Source organism: Haliotis rubra, unplaced genomic scaffold, assembly GCF_003918875.1.
Source record: "Haliotis rubra isolate DU_JTF1 unplaced genomic scaffold, ASM391887v1 Scf251, whole genome shotgun sequence".
NCBI classification, from domain to species: Eukaryota; Metazoa; Mollusca; class Gastropoda; order Lepetellida; family Haliotidae; genus Haliotis; species Haliotis rubra.
This window is the reverse complement of record NW_025766570.1, coordinates 441,055-459,978: the sequence shown is the minus strand read 5'-3', so window position 1 is coordinate 459,978 and position 18,924 is coordinate 441,055. Positions and strand designations below refer to the sequence as shown.

Below are 18,924 nucleotides of genomic sequence, written 5' to 3'. Positions count from 1 at the left end.
ACCATGATATTCCTCTGGTCTGCAGAAAGTAGGTCAGTTCAATGAACAAAACTTCTGCTGTCACACTGACACATTTAATTTCAGATTACCTAGAAAGAATGTTCTCATGCTGAGTTCTTTATCCACAGTTTTGCAATAAATGACCAATATGTTTCTCAACACAAATGTCTTTACTTTCGTATGTGAGTATGGTTCCAAAATGACTTGCACCAATTGTTTCATCAATTTTGGTGGAAATTACATCAACAAATATATCCACAAAATCCATTGCAGTTGCCATCGACAATATGTGGCATTACCTCCGACTTTCAAGTCATCCAGATCCACACCATTTTCTTCTTGCATTGCAAGCATGCTAAGGTAATTGCATAATGCAATATTTCCTTTCACAATGTAAAACATAGTTCTCATTGCACAAACAAGGGCAGCTTCTTTCTCTGCAATTTTACTGACAACATTGTTGGATGTTTGTTCAAAACAGGCACGTAGAACATGATCTTTCAATGACTGAACATGGTCATTTGATTCAATGTGAAGTGTGAGTGTCGATGTTCTGAAATTTTTACACCCAGAAGCGAAAGGATTATTCTTGCACGACTTGACACAAAGTTCACATAACATTTCAGAATTATCATTCAGTTCAAGCTTTCATTCCTTCGTAGCACAATCATGATCAGTGGCATCGCCATTTTCTTTCTGACAGAGGCATCCCGGTGCGTTCTTCGTTGTCAGTTTCTTCATTTTCTACCAAGAGTGAATTCTCATTGACGACAGCTTACTTGCACCGCTACACACACAAAAAAGTCCGTAATTCGCACTGATTTCCTCTTTTCCGCTATTGCAACTTACTTGACACCGACTAACATTAACAAACCACATGGGTCGTCTGCTACGCGATCGATAACAGGATGGAGAAAGGTAATAATCACGCATGCTCAAGTGTTTTGAATAATTTATTTCTGTACCCCATAAACAGAAAACGAGATTTTTATTTTGAAACAAGAAGTGTGATTGGATAACGATGTTAAAAGGCACATAGCATGCATTTCACTGGCTCCCCTTATGCACTATGACACGACTGGATGTTTACAGGAAAGCAAGACTAGATTTTTTCCAATTTGTAAACAAAACATCGCGCACAAGACATCACAATATGCGGGACAATCATTTGTTTCGCTTAACCACTCCCCCCTATAAATTTGTGAAGTGCGGGAACCCATTTTCTATTGCATGTATCCCGCGATTGCGCTCCCTGGATTTATCTCTGGTGATGAGAGCTAGATTCAGGTCACATGGGACCATTTTGGCGGGAAAGGAAGGCTGCTCGTGGGTGAGTGATATTACGATCAATTCAGGGAATTGAAAGGGATTCAAGTTTCCACGTAACCGTTGAAAGGAGAAGGGGAATAAGCAATAAGCATGAGTCAGGATAAGGAAAAATGTAATATACTAGGCACATAAAGAAACTGTGCATACAAAAATTTAAAATTTAAATTTATCAAACCTGTGTAGACACATAAGGATTTAAACTCAGAGATTAGTGTCATGTATCCAACATGCATGCACGTGCCACGTTCCGTGACGTCAGTGGGTTCGTCCTTGAGACGTGCAATACGTTGTTGCACGTGCATTCCGGGAAAGAGAAACAGAGCAAATGAATGCCACACAGTACTGTCACTTTGGAAAGCTCAACCCCTGCCCTTGCGATCGTTCAAAAAATTAAACGGCTATTGAAACGCATAGCATGCCAAGGCTCACGTCTGCACAACGTCATGAGGCCATTGGGATGGTCCATGGGGGAATGTCTCAACGACAAGTGGCTGCACATTTCCACTGCCACCGGATCACCATTTCTGCACTGGTGAGACGCTACCAGAACACAAATGACGTCATCGATCGGCCACATTCTGGACGTCCACATGTAACAACGTCAAGACAGGACAGATGGATAAGGGTGACCCATCTTCGCCACAGGTTTCAGACTGCAGTGATGACTGCCCGAACCATCCCAGGACAAGCTCGCCGAATGTGATGCCGAAATCATGCCCGCAGACCCTTGTTTTGGTGGAGAAATGTTGTTTTTACAGATGAGTCCAGGTTTAACATTTCCCATAGTGATGGACGTCAACATGCCTATGGACGCGTGGGAGAACGTTATGCACAGGCCTGTGTCTTGGAGTGGAATCGCTTATGTGGTGGTTCCGGGATGATTTGGGATGGAATAACAGCACGCCAAAGAACTCCTTTGGTGATTGTTCAGGGCAACTTAACTGGTGTTGGCTACAGGGATCAGATTCTTCGACCTGTGGCAATTCCTTTTCTGCAACGTCATGGCCCTGGGTTAACATTCCAACAGGACAATGCCCGCCCTCATACGGCACGGGTTGCTATGGACTTCTTGCAACACCACAACGTTGACTTACTGCCTTGGCCTGCAAATTCACCGGATGTCTCCCCGATAGAGCATGTTTGGGACGAGATGGATCGACAGATAACGTCCTTGACCTTGCAACAGACCTTGAGAGAATCTGGCGTGACATCCCACAAGCCTTCCTTGCACGTTTGATAGGCTCTATGCGTCGTCGATGCACTGCTGTTCTCAATGCCGATGGTGGACATACTCGTTATTGAGCTTGTGACATGGTCGTTTGACCCCTGTCCCGCTTGTGGACTCGTGACATCATTGTGATTGACTTTTCAATTGAAATTCTCCCGACTTGTTATGGTCTCATGATCCCTCCATTAAAGTTTATATGTACCTTTGACACTGTTATCGTACTTATCAACTGGGATAATATTTTGACAATGCACAGTTTCTTTAAGTGGCTAGTATATTTTGGTCCTAAACAGCTTCAGTTCTCTTCATATCGTGGTTACTGAGAAGATTCATTAAAGATTTTCAACGTTGATCTTGTCACTTTCATAAAAAATCTCAAACCAGTCATCAATCCCAAGAGGTGAATCTGAAGAATGATGATAATGCCCATCAAAAAAGGAAACATAACCTCTATTTCATCAAACCACAAAAAATCTGCAGAATTCTGGCACAGTCTGAGTTCATGCAGTAAACCATACTTCTTTCAAACAATCTAGCTGCAGATTGTAGTAGAGGTTGGTGGGATTATTCCTGATGTTAGAGCTAAGCTAGTGGATCTTTAATTTAAATGAAGGACACAGCTTGTTTGTTGTGGAGGCAAATGACAAATAAATCCACCTTATCTTTAGATTTTCCAAAAGGAACCCACTTTACTGTCAACTATCTGCAGCTAGCTGTGCACAAGTAATAGTATCTTGGTCACACCCTCCTTCTCATTCCCCTGTCTCTGAATGATGGACATTTGCAAAGAAGTGAAGTTTAGGTGACAGTGAAGAGGACTTCTGTTGAAAATTTTAAGTTTAGTTTTAGTGCGACAACAGCCACAAATACACAACATACAAATACACAGGTTTTGCAAGAATTATTTGGTCACTATTGTTGACAACTGCATATGAATATAAAGGCAACCATACTTCAGCATCAGTAAGGAGAGAACCCAGCACATCAAATTCTTCATTAATCTCATGTAGTGCCTCCTCCTTGTCCACAGCAGCAGCTTTTCGCTCTGCCTTTTCCTCTTGCAGGAATTCAAACATGCTGTCAAGGTCAAGACTGTGAGGAGTAACTGCAGGCTGATGGTGGGTCCACATGGACTCAATCAAGGTTGTCAAGGATTCTAATTCCACCTGAGATTCCCTGCAAGAAAACAAAGACTTAATAGGGTCATTAAATGAATGCTGTTAGATGGAGAGCTTTGCATTTTGTCAGAGTAAACTCCTCACTCCTCAAAGTTATACAGTGAAAAGACAATACCAAAGCATGGAATTAAGGGTTTGTAATTTATTTCCTTTACATCAGGCTTGACCTCACCATGGTTCCTATTAATTATTACAGCTAAATACATTCAAATCAGGCATGTGACCATAGTTGTTTACACATTGCATCATTTGCAGTGTAAATTTGCTGTTGTCATGCTCAATTTTTATCATGCATCCCAAAAGATTGCCATAATGAAGTACTAGGGGTAGAAGCCAGTCTTCATTTCACAGAACTCCAGTATCAAATGTGTAAATATCTGCTCCTATGCTATTTGAATCATGCGAAAAAATACAAAATTCGGCACCTATCATACTTGGTAGGGAAATAGGGAATCTCTGGAACAGTACGAATAGCTCTAAAGTTTGTTTCTCACTGGAATCAAAAGAAAGCATTAAAACACGATAGTATTAGTGGTCTGGACGAACAAAGTTAGACAGCATTGAGGATCATGTCTCAGCAGCAGTCGATGATAGTAAGATATCTGTGGAAGAGGTTTGTTTGTGTAGGATAAAGCACGACAACCATAACCGAGGAGGAGCGCTTTATTATACATATAAACTGTCAATGATGGATAATTAGATGATCATGTAATGAAGCTACATAACAGTAACTGAAGAGCTAGTAAAATCAATTTAATGACAGTAGGCCTAACTATAAATAGATAATTCAACCCTGGTTTCTTTGTCAGCTTGGTGGCCGTGAGGTAGAGTGTTCGCTTAACAACCTGATAGATGTGGTTCCATTCCTGCTAGGGAAAATATTTGCACATTAAAGTTGATCTTTGACGATATTTTTCAATTGATTTCAAACACTCACACATCATCTGAATTTGAATGTTGATGTTAATATAGAGTTAGGAAAAAGTAAAACCTGGGAAGAGGTCTTACTTACAAAAGTAAAACCGGGGAGCAAACAAAGACCTCAAATGCAGTTATTCCGGGAAAAGAAGACATGTCTAATATATAGTGAGAACACTGAGAAGCACCCTTCAAGTTTATATAGTGTTGTCAAAACTCAACCAATGCAATATAAGGAAACACGAGATTCAGTAGCATTAATGAAGATGAGACAAAAATTCATAGAACAGGGGAGACAACAATTATTCCATGCCAAAACAAAAGAACTGGTAACAGATTAATAATAAATTGTTTACTTGATATTTATAAAACCATTCAGACTGATGTTTACTTTAGTGCATGACAATGGAAACAAAATAAGACATTACATGTCCCCTCTAAACTATTAAATGGCGAGAATTCTGGTAGGTTTGTATATGTATTGAGCCAAACCATTAAAAAAAAGTGATCAATTGTTTATGTATTATTCTGGAAGATATTACATTTTGGATCTTAGGTCAATGAATAAAGAAAGTAGAAAAAGAGTTTAATGGTTCTATCATAATTATGGCTGCAAATGAATAAAAAGAAAAGACAATACTTTCATTACAAGCTGGTTCCCATTCTATATTGATGACAACAACCCCATAATTTATAGTGTTTGTTTTTTTTATGCCAGGGGTGTAGGAGCCGAATTGGGGTGACAACACTTAATCAACCATTTCGACTAATAATGATCTATGTGTATTGCAAAGGTGTTTGAAAAGGCCTGTTGTAAATTTGTACTTAAAGGACAATCCATGACTTGAAATACGAGTTGTATGGGTGAATATTGTAGCAAGGTCAATGAGAAAAGGACATGTTAACTTTACATGTTCTATGTGGCATCAGGGTTAAAGTCCATAATTGTTTATGTTAAGCCCACACAACTGATGTAGTCAGAAGCCAACTTATTTATGAAAGGAACATAGATTATGTACACGAACGATGAACATTACTCAAAATTAAAGTTTACCCACCGCCCAGTAATTATTTTCATAATATATTTTATTTATCTATTTTTCTGTTCAAACTTAAACCTATTTAGAGATTCCTTTACACTTGATTATAACAACCAATTCAAGATTTGTTCACATGTGGTTAAAAACATGACTACTGTCAGAGATCTCAAAGCTCAGGCAAGATATAGTGGACTGAGAGGTTATTCATGAATGAGACAAGCTGAAATGATTACATTATCTGCTGATATCGTACCTATAGAGGCTGGGTATGTAGACTTGATGCTTTATATTTGGATATAGCAAATTAAATGCCTTTGAAAGGTAGATCTTGCATAGATTTGCCTTTGTATTATAAGAAAAAACATGCCAGAGTTAACGTTAAAATATTGACAACTGAAGATGGGCATTAAGATCTGCCATATTTCCATTTGATTCTAAAATTGCAAATAGGCCTTCTTGCTATCCCATAAATGATGGACACTACTTTGAAGGTATACTTGCACCAACAATAATCTAAAAAATTACTATGGTGGAAAAGCAACACAATTTAGCTGAAAATGTTATCAGACATTTTAAATGGACAGTTGTGCACAGACTAAGCGCTGCTCCAGAAAACATGCCCATGATAAATTTATTCCTGGTTAAAAAAATGGACAATTTCATTGTACATGGGTAAAGGGTTTATGCAGACTATTTATACTATAACACAACTCTTTAGGACAAGAAACATTTCTGTAAAATATATCTGCATGCTTACAGAGGGCAAAATCTTTTAGAAGCTCACAAAGAAGACTGCCGAGGTGTTGGGCAAACTGTTATAAGGTTTTTTATATGCCCCCAAAGAATGAGAATATGCTAAAATTTTATAATTATTCCTTACAAATGCCAGTGCCATACATAATTTACACTGACTATGAAGCCCTTAAGAATTGGTAAAACGGATTGAAATACGTAACATACTACTGAACAAAGTTTTACGTAAGAAATTCAGAAACATAACAGAGCTTGTGGTTTTGGTTATGTGGTTGTCCCACATGGTGGAAAAACAACTGTCCCCATGATATAAAGAGGCCCTGATGCAGCTGAGAAGTTTCAGGAATATCTACAGAATGAGGAGAGATTAACCAGGGAAACTTCAAGAAATACGATATTCCTGTATATGAAAAGGTTTGATTGGAATGCCTATAAGAATGCAGTGATATATCCCTCTTTTTATTCACAACATTGCACATTGCTGTGAAATGTCTATGTCGAGGCCAACTTGATAAGGGAAGTAACTCCTGTTTATTTAATAGGTGAAGTTTCACTTTGTGAGATGATGCATGATGGGAGTTCAAGTCATGATTTTCATAAACAAACAAAACAAATACAATGAAAATATTTTTTTACACATATCTTATTGCATTTATGGCAAACTTTCAAACTCTCAAAAAAATTATCTCTTTGCTGCATAAATGAATTTTCAAATACTTCATTAACTATTATGAAGTGATGAAAATATCGAATATATTGTAACATTTTTTGTTGTTCTGGAAGAATGGTAATTCAAACAAATCCATATTAAAACATCTCATTAAATATTTTAGACCTATTTGAGTATGAGTTCACTCTATTTTTCTGTATACAAGATATCTAATTTAATTCAAACTATAATTAATTATAACTTGAAAGTGTTTTTACAAGTAAAAACAGATATCTCCCCCCTTCCCCAAATTCAACGTTGAGACCTCAAACAATTAATTTCATTCCATCAATTTCAAAATCTCTAAGTATAAAAATACATATTATTTACAGTATGTTATTATGTTAGCAAAGTCTTCATTTCATATTTATATATTCGCTTGAACTTAATTGCTTATCAACAACTCCACAGCTATATTTTACAAAACATTCAGATTTGTAAATGATTCTATTTTGAAATGCATCAATAAATCTGTTGTTTTTCAGTTAAAGAGTTGTCTCTTGTCAATAAAAATTTCAACAAATGCTAAAATCAAAATCAAATTTTATCACATTCAGTTATGGATGTAACTTTTTCACTGGAATCTAATCAAGAACAAGACAGGTGATATCATGAAAACTGTAGTTGCATGGAACAACACCAGGGCCCCTATTCTCGAAAGGATCCTAGCCCTAGGATATCCTAACTTTGATCCTAGGGTCTAGGATAGGTGTCCTACCTTATTCTCGAAAAGTATCCTAGCGCTAGGATATCCTAACTTAGGACAAATACTAGGATATGTTCTGACTTGTCCTAAGTCTATCTTAGTGGAAATCAACATGGTGTGGTTCTTGTTTGTTCACCAAGTTTGATGTTGTCAAACAAAATATACTCGCCTAAATTACATTTGAATTTACAAGAGCACACAGTTTTGATGTGTTACGAAGAGTTTTTAGCTTATATTATCAATTTATCGGTAATGAATAGACACACTTGTTGCGATGCACATATTCTTTAGATCTAAAAAGAGATTTGTTCAGTTCTTACCTATTCTCGGCCCTTTTAATCACAACATTGCTCTTTCCAGTCACGTTGCCAGTGAAATGTCAATGTCAAGGCTAAATTGATAGGGAAGTAACTCCGAACCAGTTTATTTCCTAGGTGAATTTTTCAGTTTGTGAGATGATGCATAATGAGAGTTCAAATGATGATTTTCATAAAAACAAATACAATGAAAATATTTTTGCACATATCTTTAATATCCTTATTGTTTTTGGCAGACTTTCAAACTCTGAAGTAGAAATGTTATCGCCCTTGTCAAAAATGAATTTTCAAGAACTTCAAAACTACTATATATTGTGATGAAAATATCGAATAATTTCTTCTAGATCTACTAAGTCCATCAAAAGCTGAATTTCCTCATATTATGTGTTTTTTATTAAATGAATCATGGGTAATATTTAGGGGAATCCCCAACTTAAAGAGGGTTTTTCTATCTCACCTACTGAAGAGCTCGCTATCCTAGCTAGGATAGGCAGCACAAGTTAGGACTGGGATAGGATCGTTTCAAGAATGGGTCTTATCATAACGGTAGGATGTCCTAACTTCTGTCTTAACTACTTAGGATCTGTCTTAGCTGGGACACTTTCGAGAATAGGGGCCCAGATCTTCAGTATGCTGTATCTCTCTCATAAATATGATCAATAAGTGAAACAGAAACAAATGAAATTGAAAAAATACCTCAAACTCCCAAAAGGCACATCAACATGATATGGAGAGGCAGTATAGCAAATTTGGTGAAGATGGGTCAAATAGTTTCAGAATGTTGACATAATTTCTTCTAGATATACTAAGTCCATCCAAAGCTGAATTTCATCGCTTCCAAGCTCTTTACTTAGATTTCTAGTCTTTCCATTTATCTTGTAAACGAGAATATAGTTGCCCTTATATATGTGTTTTCCATGCAATGAACCATTGGTAATATTTAGGGGATTTTTCTATCTCGCATACTGAAGAGCTCGCTATCCTAGCTAGGATTGGTAGCTCAAGTTAGGACAGGAATAGGATTGTTTCGAGAATGGGTCTTATCCTAAAGGTAGGATGTCCTAACTCCTGTCCTAACTAGTTAGGATCTGTCTTTCATTGCACACTTTCGAGAATTAGGCACCCTGGTCTTAAATTAGTGTAAACGGTTTCTCAAAGGAAATAGACAAAACTAGCAAATATGACCAATTTACCCAAATTGTAGATTTGACTAGGAGATTTGTCTGCTACATCTGTAGTATTGAAAACTTGCATCAGAAAACATCTGCATTTAAAGACAATCATGCTTGCCTGATTGTTTTCTGAATGGAGCACTCATCTGCTTGAACTTTTTGCACTCTCAGAAGCTGTTGTTCTTCTTCACGTCTTCTCTTTTCTTCCAGTCTTTTCTCTTCTAGCAACATCTGTGCTGTGTGCCTTGCCAGAACACCACGCATATAGCTCTGGGGTAAAAAGTTGCAAAAGCAAGAAATTAGCATATCTGCAACTACAGATCAATGAGTGATTAACTTTGTAGGTTATTCACTTTGTAGAACTGAATAACTGAATAGTTATCAGTCCAAATGTACGACAATCACATAAGTGAAATTATAGAGCATGATCCTTTATATTTTACTTTTACATGAAGTTTCTTCTTTCAAATAAGGATTTCGTATGCTACAAAAGAGAAATGTATGCTACACATGAAAAACTGAGGCAATAATCAAAATAAACTAGTTATGCTTGTTTTCATGACAATTTGACCAATGATTGCTGACAATAAAACAAACACTAATGGGAAGAGGGAGGAAGGAGGAGAAGAGAGATTTTTATAATGTGTACTTTATTTAGAAGTATACCCCAAATGAAAAGTCTGTTGGCAATAATGAAAGGAAATGAATAATTTGTTTTGTAGAAAACATTCAAATATAAACAATATGGGTTGAAAGTGAAAACAAAGAGACTGTTCAGTGTTGCTTGGTAAATAAATAGAAATCTTACTAACCAAATACAAATCAAATCAATGTTCCCCGATACAGGTCACCCTTCACATTATCAATGTACACCTCATCCTCGATAACTCCAGGGTATACGTTCCAATAAACCTCCACTATACCCTGGAAAAACATTCAAGTGAAGTCTTGAAAGTCTATGAAGAAAATCCAGTGAATGGTTTTTGAGATATCGCGCTGAGAATCTTTACATGCAGGTTAACATGCTGAAGTCTTCAAAGTGTCGTCGTGACCTTGAAAATTAAGTGAAGGTCACTAAAATCGACTGGGCCCTGCGCCTTCCCTTGATGAAGCTTGGTGTTGAATATGAAGAAAATCCGGTGAACGGTTCTTTAGATATCTTGCTGACAAGGGTAAAACGTTAAAGTCCCCTTGTGACCTTGAAATGAAGGTCAAGGTCACCAAACCTGACTGGGATCTTTCTTTTACTGTGATGAACTTAGGTACCAAATATGAAAAGAATCATCCAGTCAACGGTTCTTAAGACCTTCCAATTAGTACGGACGGACGGAGCCTAATACTATATCCCCCACTTCGTGCTAAACGTGCGGCGGGGGATAATAAGCAAGTCAGATCAATTCACAAATTTTTACCGATGTTACTGTAAACTAGCAGTCCATGGAAAACAAGGCGGTAATCAGTTCGTGATTGTTGATAATATGTGAAATTGGCTATCGTGGTTGGAGCGAGAAACGTACCCTCACGAACGTGGTAAGCGGAAGTTGTAAGTACGTGGAATGGGGTAAAATAAGCAAGCCAGTTTGTTGACATGTGATCGACCAGCTGCAATAAGTATGGTATTTAGCAACACAAAATATATTATCCATTTTCTGTCAACTACACTTCATTTCGATGCGTGAGTAGTAGACGCAATATGATTGTGAATTCTTTGAATAATGTGGACCAAAGTTATAATTATAGGTAAGTGCCAGTTGTCTGTGTTTGCCAGGATTAGGACCCCATCGCGGGGGATCAGCTTATGTACGAAACATACCATTTTGACACTGACTTTAAGGGTCAAGCTTGGGGGTCGGCTTATCTATAGATAGTATTATATGGTAGTCAACTTTGCCCCAAAGGGCCAGTTGCTGCAGCCCCTTATCAATGTTGGTGATGAACAGATCTGCATTGATCTTGGGGGACACTGGTTTATGAGGTAAACTGCTTCTTACTTAGGTTCACTTATTGGTGGCAGAGGGTTTCTCTTCAATGAGTCTTAGTAGAGGCATCAAGTGTGTTGTTGGCAGTTCTTAATGAGGAGAATAACTATCAGTTATGATGTTATAGACCTGTTCACAAAGGTACCATGAGAAGCCCTCCTTGCCTTGCGACAACAACTCAACGACCTTGATGAACCCTTTGATACCAACCCCACCATTGACTCCATAATCAGCCTAACCTCATTGAACAAATATATGGACTGTCCATGGGTTTATCACTATCACTTATTCTCACTGAAATATTCATGACCGACCTTGAAGAGAAAGCCCTAAAAAATCTCCATCCCCTATATTGACTTCACACCACATCAACAGACTCCTGAAGCAATATGCTTATATAGACACCACATTCTAGACTTCCTTCACTCTCAACAACCTCTTACTCTTCAGGGAAATATCTAGACCTTCGAGGTTACCAGACGTGTTCCATGGCGCTCTCATTTAGCTTGGCTTGGCTTGCTTGACCATGAGCACAGATTAGCGTTACAGAAGTCATGATATGAAGAACTCAAAAAAAGAAAGAGAGACAGCTAAAGAGAAAAAAACGTCAGATACCTCACCAACAGATGTTACATTGCCGAAAAAAGGTGTGATATAGATGGTAAAGAAATATCGCTAGAACAACTAAAAATCATGGAGCTCTACCAAGGCTACCCACAACAGACTGTAAACCCCAATCTAGGGTTGTATGGACACAACACCGCAGTCGCCACAGATTGTTACCCCAGTCAGTGTCAACCCGGTGTAGCAGTCCATTTCTTCCCCGGTCTAAACTTTCCCAGGGGAGGTTTTGTCCTAGGATATTCTTACCCCGGGGAAAGTTTGGGCAAGGCTAAAGTCCCCCCCAAAAAAAAACTTCCCCTCTGTTTAAACTAGGATATTTTGTTCTGTTTACTATGAAAAGTGGGGAGATTCTGGCCTAGCTAGGCCACTTCTTCCCCACCCTTGTTCTCATATCAAAAGGGGGAGATTCTGGCCCACCTAGGCTACTTCTTCTCCACCCTTGTTTTTATATCAAAAGGGGGAGATTCTGGCCTAGCTAGGCTACTTCTTCCCCACCCTTGCTCTTATATCAAAAGGGGGAGATTCTGGCCTACCTAGGCTACTTCAGTAGTATACACAATGGGGCTGCGGGACCAGGTCCCTCCCAAGAGCTCAATTTAAAAAATAATAATAATAATTGAGTCCCTAATCCCGTAGCCCCATTGTGTATACTACTACTGAGGTGCATGCAAAATTTGATGAAAATCGGTCAAATAGTTTCTGAAATATTTGACTTTTAAGTGAGCATGGGGGTCGGTCGGGAAAAAGGCTCGGGTCGCCTCGGGGGTGGTTCCGATGGCGGACGAGTCGCAGTGCGTATGCGTCTGCGTGTGTATCTCTCAGCTTGGTGCACGGGTGTCAGGCTACATTAACCCATTCAACACCGTAGCCCGGAAAACCGGCTAAGAGGTCACGAGTCCCCAGACACCGTAGGCCGCTAAACCGGCCAGGCAGTAGTCGCATCAAATTAATATATAATTTTAGGAACCTAACTAACATATGATTCTTTTATCAAATCTATCACTTTTCACAATGTCTGAAAACACTTATTAAGTTTCAAATGACCATATATTATCGACAGGATTAGAATTATAAACTATTTTTTGCAATGTTATTGAAAAAAACAATTCTCAGACACATGCTTCGGCAGTGGGTCCACAATAACATTGTCAAAGAGCAAAGTAACGATGTTTCGAGGAAATCATTAAATAAAAAGAATAAACTAATGAATAAAATCAACAACATTCATAAAAGATGTCAAAACGTACATATAAAATTACCATTTCCATCTTTTTGTGCGATCATGTAATGTAAGTCAAGTCACTGACAAGTGACATCACGGCTCTCGCCGCCTCAATCTTCACGCTTGGACACGATGTTTAATGCGAACATATATGCATGAAGCATTTTTGTCCCAGGTCATAACCTAGCACGATATGTCCAATAAGTTCAATAATTTACGTATAGGTAGCGATTTCTTGCTTAATATGTTCAAAATAGCATTATTTTACCCATAACTTTCTTCTAAATCTGACAGTTTTCGTTTAAGAGGATGGTATCCATTGCCGTAATATGATTGGCTGCCTTAGGTCACGTGTCTGATTTTCACCAATAACGACCCTTATAGCAGACTGTGGCAAAAAGCGTCATTAGAAACCAATCTTTATCCCCCAAAAATCGCTTCTTAAAACTGTGAAAATACTCTCGGCAAGGGAACAATGATGTTGTTGATGTTCAGAGCTTTCGAACGATACCCGACATCAAACGATTCGCCTCCCATGTTATTCATACGAAGCTTCGAAAACGGAGGTATTTTCCGTTGTGTCATGTTCCCGAGCGGAAAGCCACTGATATCGGGAAATAGGCGACCATACCTTTCGAACGATACCCGACATCAAACGATTCGCCTCCCATGTTATTCATACGAAGCTTCGAAAACGGAGGTATTTTCCGTTGTGTCATGTTCCCGAGCGGAAAGCCACTGATATCGGGAAATAGGCGACCATACATATTATTTAAGAAATCTTTTTATAATAATTTTCTGATTACGTAAAAATGAAAATATAAACGAAAAAGGCACGGGCATGTTATGACATGTCAAAAATGGAAAAAAATCGCCATAGCTTTTGCTTCTTTCGTGGTTTATATGGACATTATAAATGTAAGCTTGCATTTTCATTACAAAAATAAATCTATTTAAGTTGTAGTTGTATTATTTGAATAACATTATAAAAATAAATTTCATATTTATCAACAGTGGTATTAGATCTTATAAATGGTGTATGAGATGAAGTAGCAATAACGTTTTACAAGCTTATAATTTCCTTCATAAACATAGGCTTCATCTGTGACCTTAGAGTCTCTGGGAACTCTGTGTCATGGCAGCAAATGCCTCTGGTTGACTGGTGTTGAAAGAGTTAAGCAGAAAAATAGGCATGCAAGACTGATAAAAAAATCATGGCGAGAAACTATCATCCCACGGTGAGTGATGTGTAAGGGACTGTGTCGTGAGGTACGATCATCAACTTCTCTCTGACGAATGCTCTCGGTGGTCCGTCTTTCAAGAAGTACAAGTTCGGTTCGCCGTCTTTGATGTCGACAAGGTCTATGTTGTACGTTTTCATGGACCATACCAGATCGGTGGCGCGTTTTCTGCTGTCTCCCTCGTATTCTCCTGGCTGGTACAAGTACCTAACGCTGACCCGGTCCGGTAATGTTTTCTGTTTTATCGCGACATGCTGCTGCAGACGACAATTCGACAGATTTCATTTTGATGGCTTCAACGGGTCTCTTGCCCACGAGTCTGGTGACTTCGTTGTTGATGACATCCACCACTCGCGGTAAGCGTACAACCCATTCCGTGTTTCTGTTTCCGGGATCCATTAAATCCTGCGAGTATTGGTGCGAGAACAGACGTTCGGCTAAGGTGCGATTGAATCTCTCGACTATGGCTTGGCTACGGTGAGCTCCTGCCACAACTCGTCTAACTTGGACTTTGTGCTTGGCCAGCAGCTATGACATGGCTCCCATGAACTCACATCCAGGATCGATTTTGCAATACGGCAGGTCATGTCAAGCGACTGCGTTTGTATATGCGTTCTAAGGTTTTGGCGACTTCGTTCGAATCTTTGGTCATCAACAGTTCGGCCTCCTTGTAGCGACTGGTGACGTCGACGACTGTCAGGGCGTACTTGTAGGTTTTACGCCTCACCTTGTCGTGAGGGAGAAACAGGAGGTCGGCTTGGTGGACGTGATTTGGCGTTGAAATGTCGAATTTTCTTCTCGGGATGTATCGAGGCGCCGGCAGGTAGACTTGCCAGATGGCTTGTTTTTTTAAGCCAAGCTTTGGCAAAGTCTTCCGAGACTCGAGTGGCTTTTATTCCAGTACCCGCGTGGGCTGTAATAAATTTTCTCCATGATAAGTGTTCGTGCATAAGTGTTCAATTATTCGATACGCGTTTGTGCCCGTACGTGTAAGTGGTGACTCCGTCGATGGCAATCCATCGTTTTGTGTCCATGGGAGACAGCAAGGTCTTGTTGATTCTCAGTCCGTATATCCTTTGTCCGTCGCTCTCAGCATGTTCATTTGGTGTTTGAACGTTTTATTCTTGAACAGGGCTTCCTTGAATCTGGCGTGTTTGCTGTGTTTTTTTCATGCCTTTTGCCTTTCGGATTTCATCGTCGTCAGCTTTCTTGGGTCTCAAGCCAACGTACTCGGCGATCGGCGTGCGCCGCGCATTCCTTCTTTTATCTTGCCGAGCACTTTTTTGTTGACTTGGCTGTGCATAGGGTGATCTTTAGGGTAGTCGCTGGTGTCGTACAGGTGCATGTGTTTCTTTATGTCCTCGTACAAGTCCTCGGTGTGAATTTCCATCGGCAGCGAATCTGTGTCCGTGTACAGCACTTCACACCTGTCGCCGTACTGCTTTTTCAGCTCGTTGTAGTAGAAATAAAACAAAGTGTTTGGATAAATCGAGGATGCTCATCCCCACGTAAACGGACCGGTTGAATTTGATGGGGCTTTTGTTCATGTGCAGCGCTGCCAAGTCATCGTTGAATATCTTGCTTCGGTTGAACGCCGGGCTGGCTATGAGTTTTTCTTCCTCGCTATCTCTGTATAATTTCACGTTAACGAATTTTTTTAAGTTCTCCATCGTCTTGCCGAAACACCGACTTGTTCATGCTCTTATGGCTTGTTTTCGCAGATTCGTGTTCAACCGAATGTAAGGTTCCAACCGTGGACTTTGATCTAACTGGAGCACCCTGTGTATTTTCGTGAGTTTCATTCCCAGCGACAAGTACAGCTGCAGATTGTGATAGTGAACGACGCATTTTGACTTGTTCATCAAGTTAGGCATGAGTTTTTCGACGTTAGCCAGCTTGTTGTCTCCCAGCAAGTTTCGTTGATATTCGAACATCCAGTCAGGGTTCACCGCCAATCGTTCAGGAGCTAGCGGATAGCTGTTGTGCGATTCGTGTAGTTCTGAGGGATAGTCGAAGTCCACTTCGAGCATGTAGCCTTTTTTCGAATCCGGCGCGATGCTATTCACGTCAATCATCTCGGGCGAGGAGACCCATTAGAATCCCCCGGTGGGGAGATACTGACTCATAGCCCAGCCATACAGGTTGTTGGCGTCGAGATAGAGTATGTGTTTGGTTGGTTTGCCAGAGTCGTGACCGGGAACGTACTTGTTGTTGGATTTGGCGTATCGTTTGGAGGTCATGGAAATCCTGCCTCGCAAGCCTTTTTCCACGAACAGGTGCATGTCGTAATCCATCAGTAGTTTCAGCTCCACGCCGGTCTTTTTCAACAAGGCGTCCCAAGAGAGACTGGAGGATGAGAAATACCACGCGGGGTCCATGTCGTACTGTTTCGAGCACGTTTTTCTGAATATCTCGAACACGTCGGCCAGCAGCAGCACGTTCGTTTTCAAGTACAGGTCGTGGTAATCGCCCAAATTATTGCAGGCCAGTTTGTCCCACACGTTAATCGCGTGCGCGTAATCGTCTTGAGAGATACTGGAATCGGTCAAGTTGCTGTAAAATTGGTCGATGGGAGGTAATCGTGTCTCGTCGAACTTACACCAATCGTAAATGTACTCATAGGGGTAGACGCCCTTCCTCAGCAGCAGAGGTCAAGTCTCGGCGTCGATGTATCGATTGGTGATTTAGTAGTTGTCCGTGTCGTTGGCATTCACCAGACTGTCTAGAGACGACAGCAGGAACTGTACGCTATCAATAAATCTCAGACCGTCTAACAAGATGTATTTTTCCATGTTGTTGGGGATGCACGTTATGTTGCCGTTGACCTTCGCGATGGCATGGATGTTCAGGTGAGAATCGTACCGCGAAGATTGTGAAACATGACGGGGATTTTGATTCTTGGGATTTATTTTGAGCTTCAAGCTGCACGCGTGAGCGTCACCTCTGTACTTGCTCGTGATGTGGCAGTGATCTCTCACGACATCCCCGTTCAGGGGTTCGTCGCACACGCGGCAAGTCTTAGCTTTCTTATGAGTTCGCCAGTCGTCTTGGGTCATACACATGGGGATGATGGTGTAGAACTGTTTTCTGATGGTTTTCTTTTCGTTTTGCAAACACGTGAGAAATCGTTTGGCCGCGGCGCAACCTCGTCTGATGCGACGGACGAACAAACGCTCCTGTAATCTACCGAGGTCCTGGTGCGGTTGAAACGTTTCTTACGTTACAACGCGAAGAGAGAAAAATCAGGGAAGAGTTGTCGGATCCTGCTCTCATGCGCATGACGTCGAAGGATGACCTCGCTCATAAGAAGGCTAAGAATTGCCACGTATGCTGGGGACCCCTGAACGGTGATTCAGTGAGAGATCATTGTCACGTCACTGGTCAATACCGAGGCGCCGTTTACAACGCGTGTAACTTAAAACTTAAAATCGAACCTCAAAAAATCAACATCCCGTGGTCTTCCACAATTTGAGAGGGAACGATGCCCACCTGATTATGCAGGCCATCTCAAAAGGTTGGCGGCGATATTAAGTGTATCCCCAACAACATCTCGTTCTCGCTCAACGGTCTGAGATTTATCGATAGCACGCAGTTCCTCCTGTCGTCTCTTGACAGTTTGGTTAAGGCCAACAATACCTTCACCATCACCCATCGATACACAGATGAAGTGACTCGGCCTCTGCTGCTCAAAAAGGGCGTGTACCCGTACAAGTACATGGACGATTGGTCTAAGTTTGACGAGACCCAACTACCTCCCATCAATCGATTTACAGCAACCTAATCGAATCCAATATCTCCCAGGACGATTATGACCATGCCCAGAACGTGTGGGAAAAACTGGGATGCAAGAATCTGGGAGACTACCACGACCTGTACTTGAAAACGGACGTGCTGCTGCTGGCCGACATGGCCGACATGTTCGAGACGTTCAGAAAAACGTGTTTGAAACAGCATCAACTCGACCCAGCGTGGTACTACACCAGACCCGGTCTTTCTTGGGATGCGCTGCTGAAGAAAACCGGAGTCAAACTAGAACTCCTAACCGATTACGACATGCACCTGTTCGTCGAGAAAGGCATGCGGGCCGGGATTTCCATGGTCTCCAAACGGTACGCGAAAGCCAACAACCCATACGTGAAAAACTACGACTCGAACAAGCCCACCAATCATCTCCTCTATCTCGATGCCAACAACCTGTACGGTTGGGCTATGAGTCAGTCTCTACCTACGGGCAGATTCGAGTGGATGGATAGCGAGCATTTTAATCTGAAGAACATTATGGCCATCCCCGACAACTTCGAGATAGGCTACCTGTTCGAAGTGGATTTGGAGTACCCCGAAGCACTGCACGAATCGCACAAAAACAGTTATCTGCTGGCTCCTGAACGGTTAATGGTCGATCGAGACTGGATCAGCGGGACTTGTTGGGAGAGAGCACACTGGCCAACGTGGAAAAACTCGTCCCGAACTTGATGCACAAGACCAAGTACGTCGTGCACTATCGCAAC

General features: G+C 40.6%; 1 protein-coding gene across 1 annotated transcript in view; it reads right to left on the bottom strand.

Annotated features, from left to right (window-relative positions):
- The window catches only part of LOC124279515 (unconventional myosin-VIIa-like), a 754,149-nt gene that overhangs the window by 516,828 nt on the left and 218,397 nt on the right, over positions 1-18,924 (bottom strand). Inside the window, exons 17-18 of the mRNA XM_046715341.1 lie at positions 9,469-9,620; positions 3,511-3,733 (exon numbers count right to left, since the gene is read on the bottom strand). Coding sequence (XP_046571297.1) covers positions 3,511-3,733; positions 9,469-9,620 — 375 coding nt within the window. The remainder of the gene's footprint in view (positions 1-3,510; positions 3,734-9,468; positions 9,621-18,924) is intronic.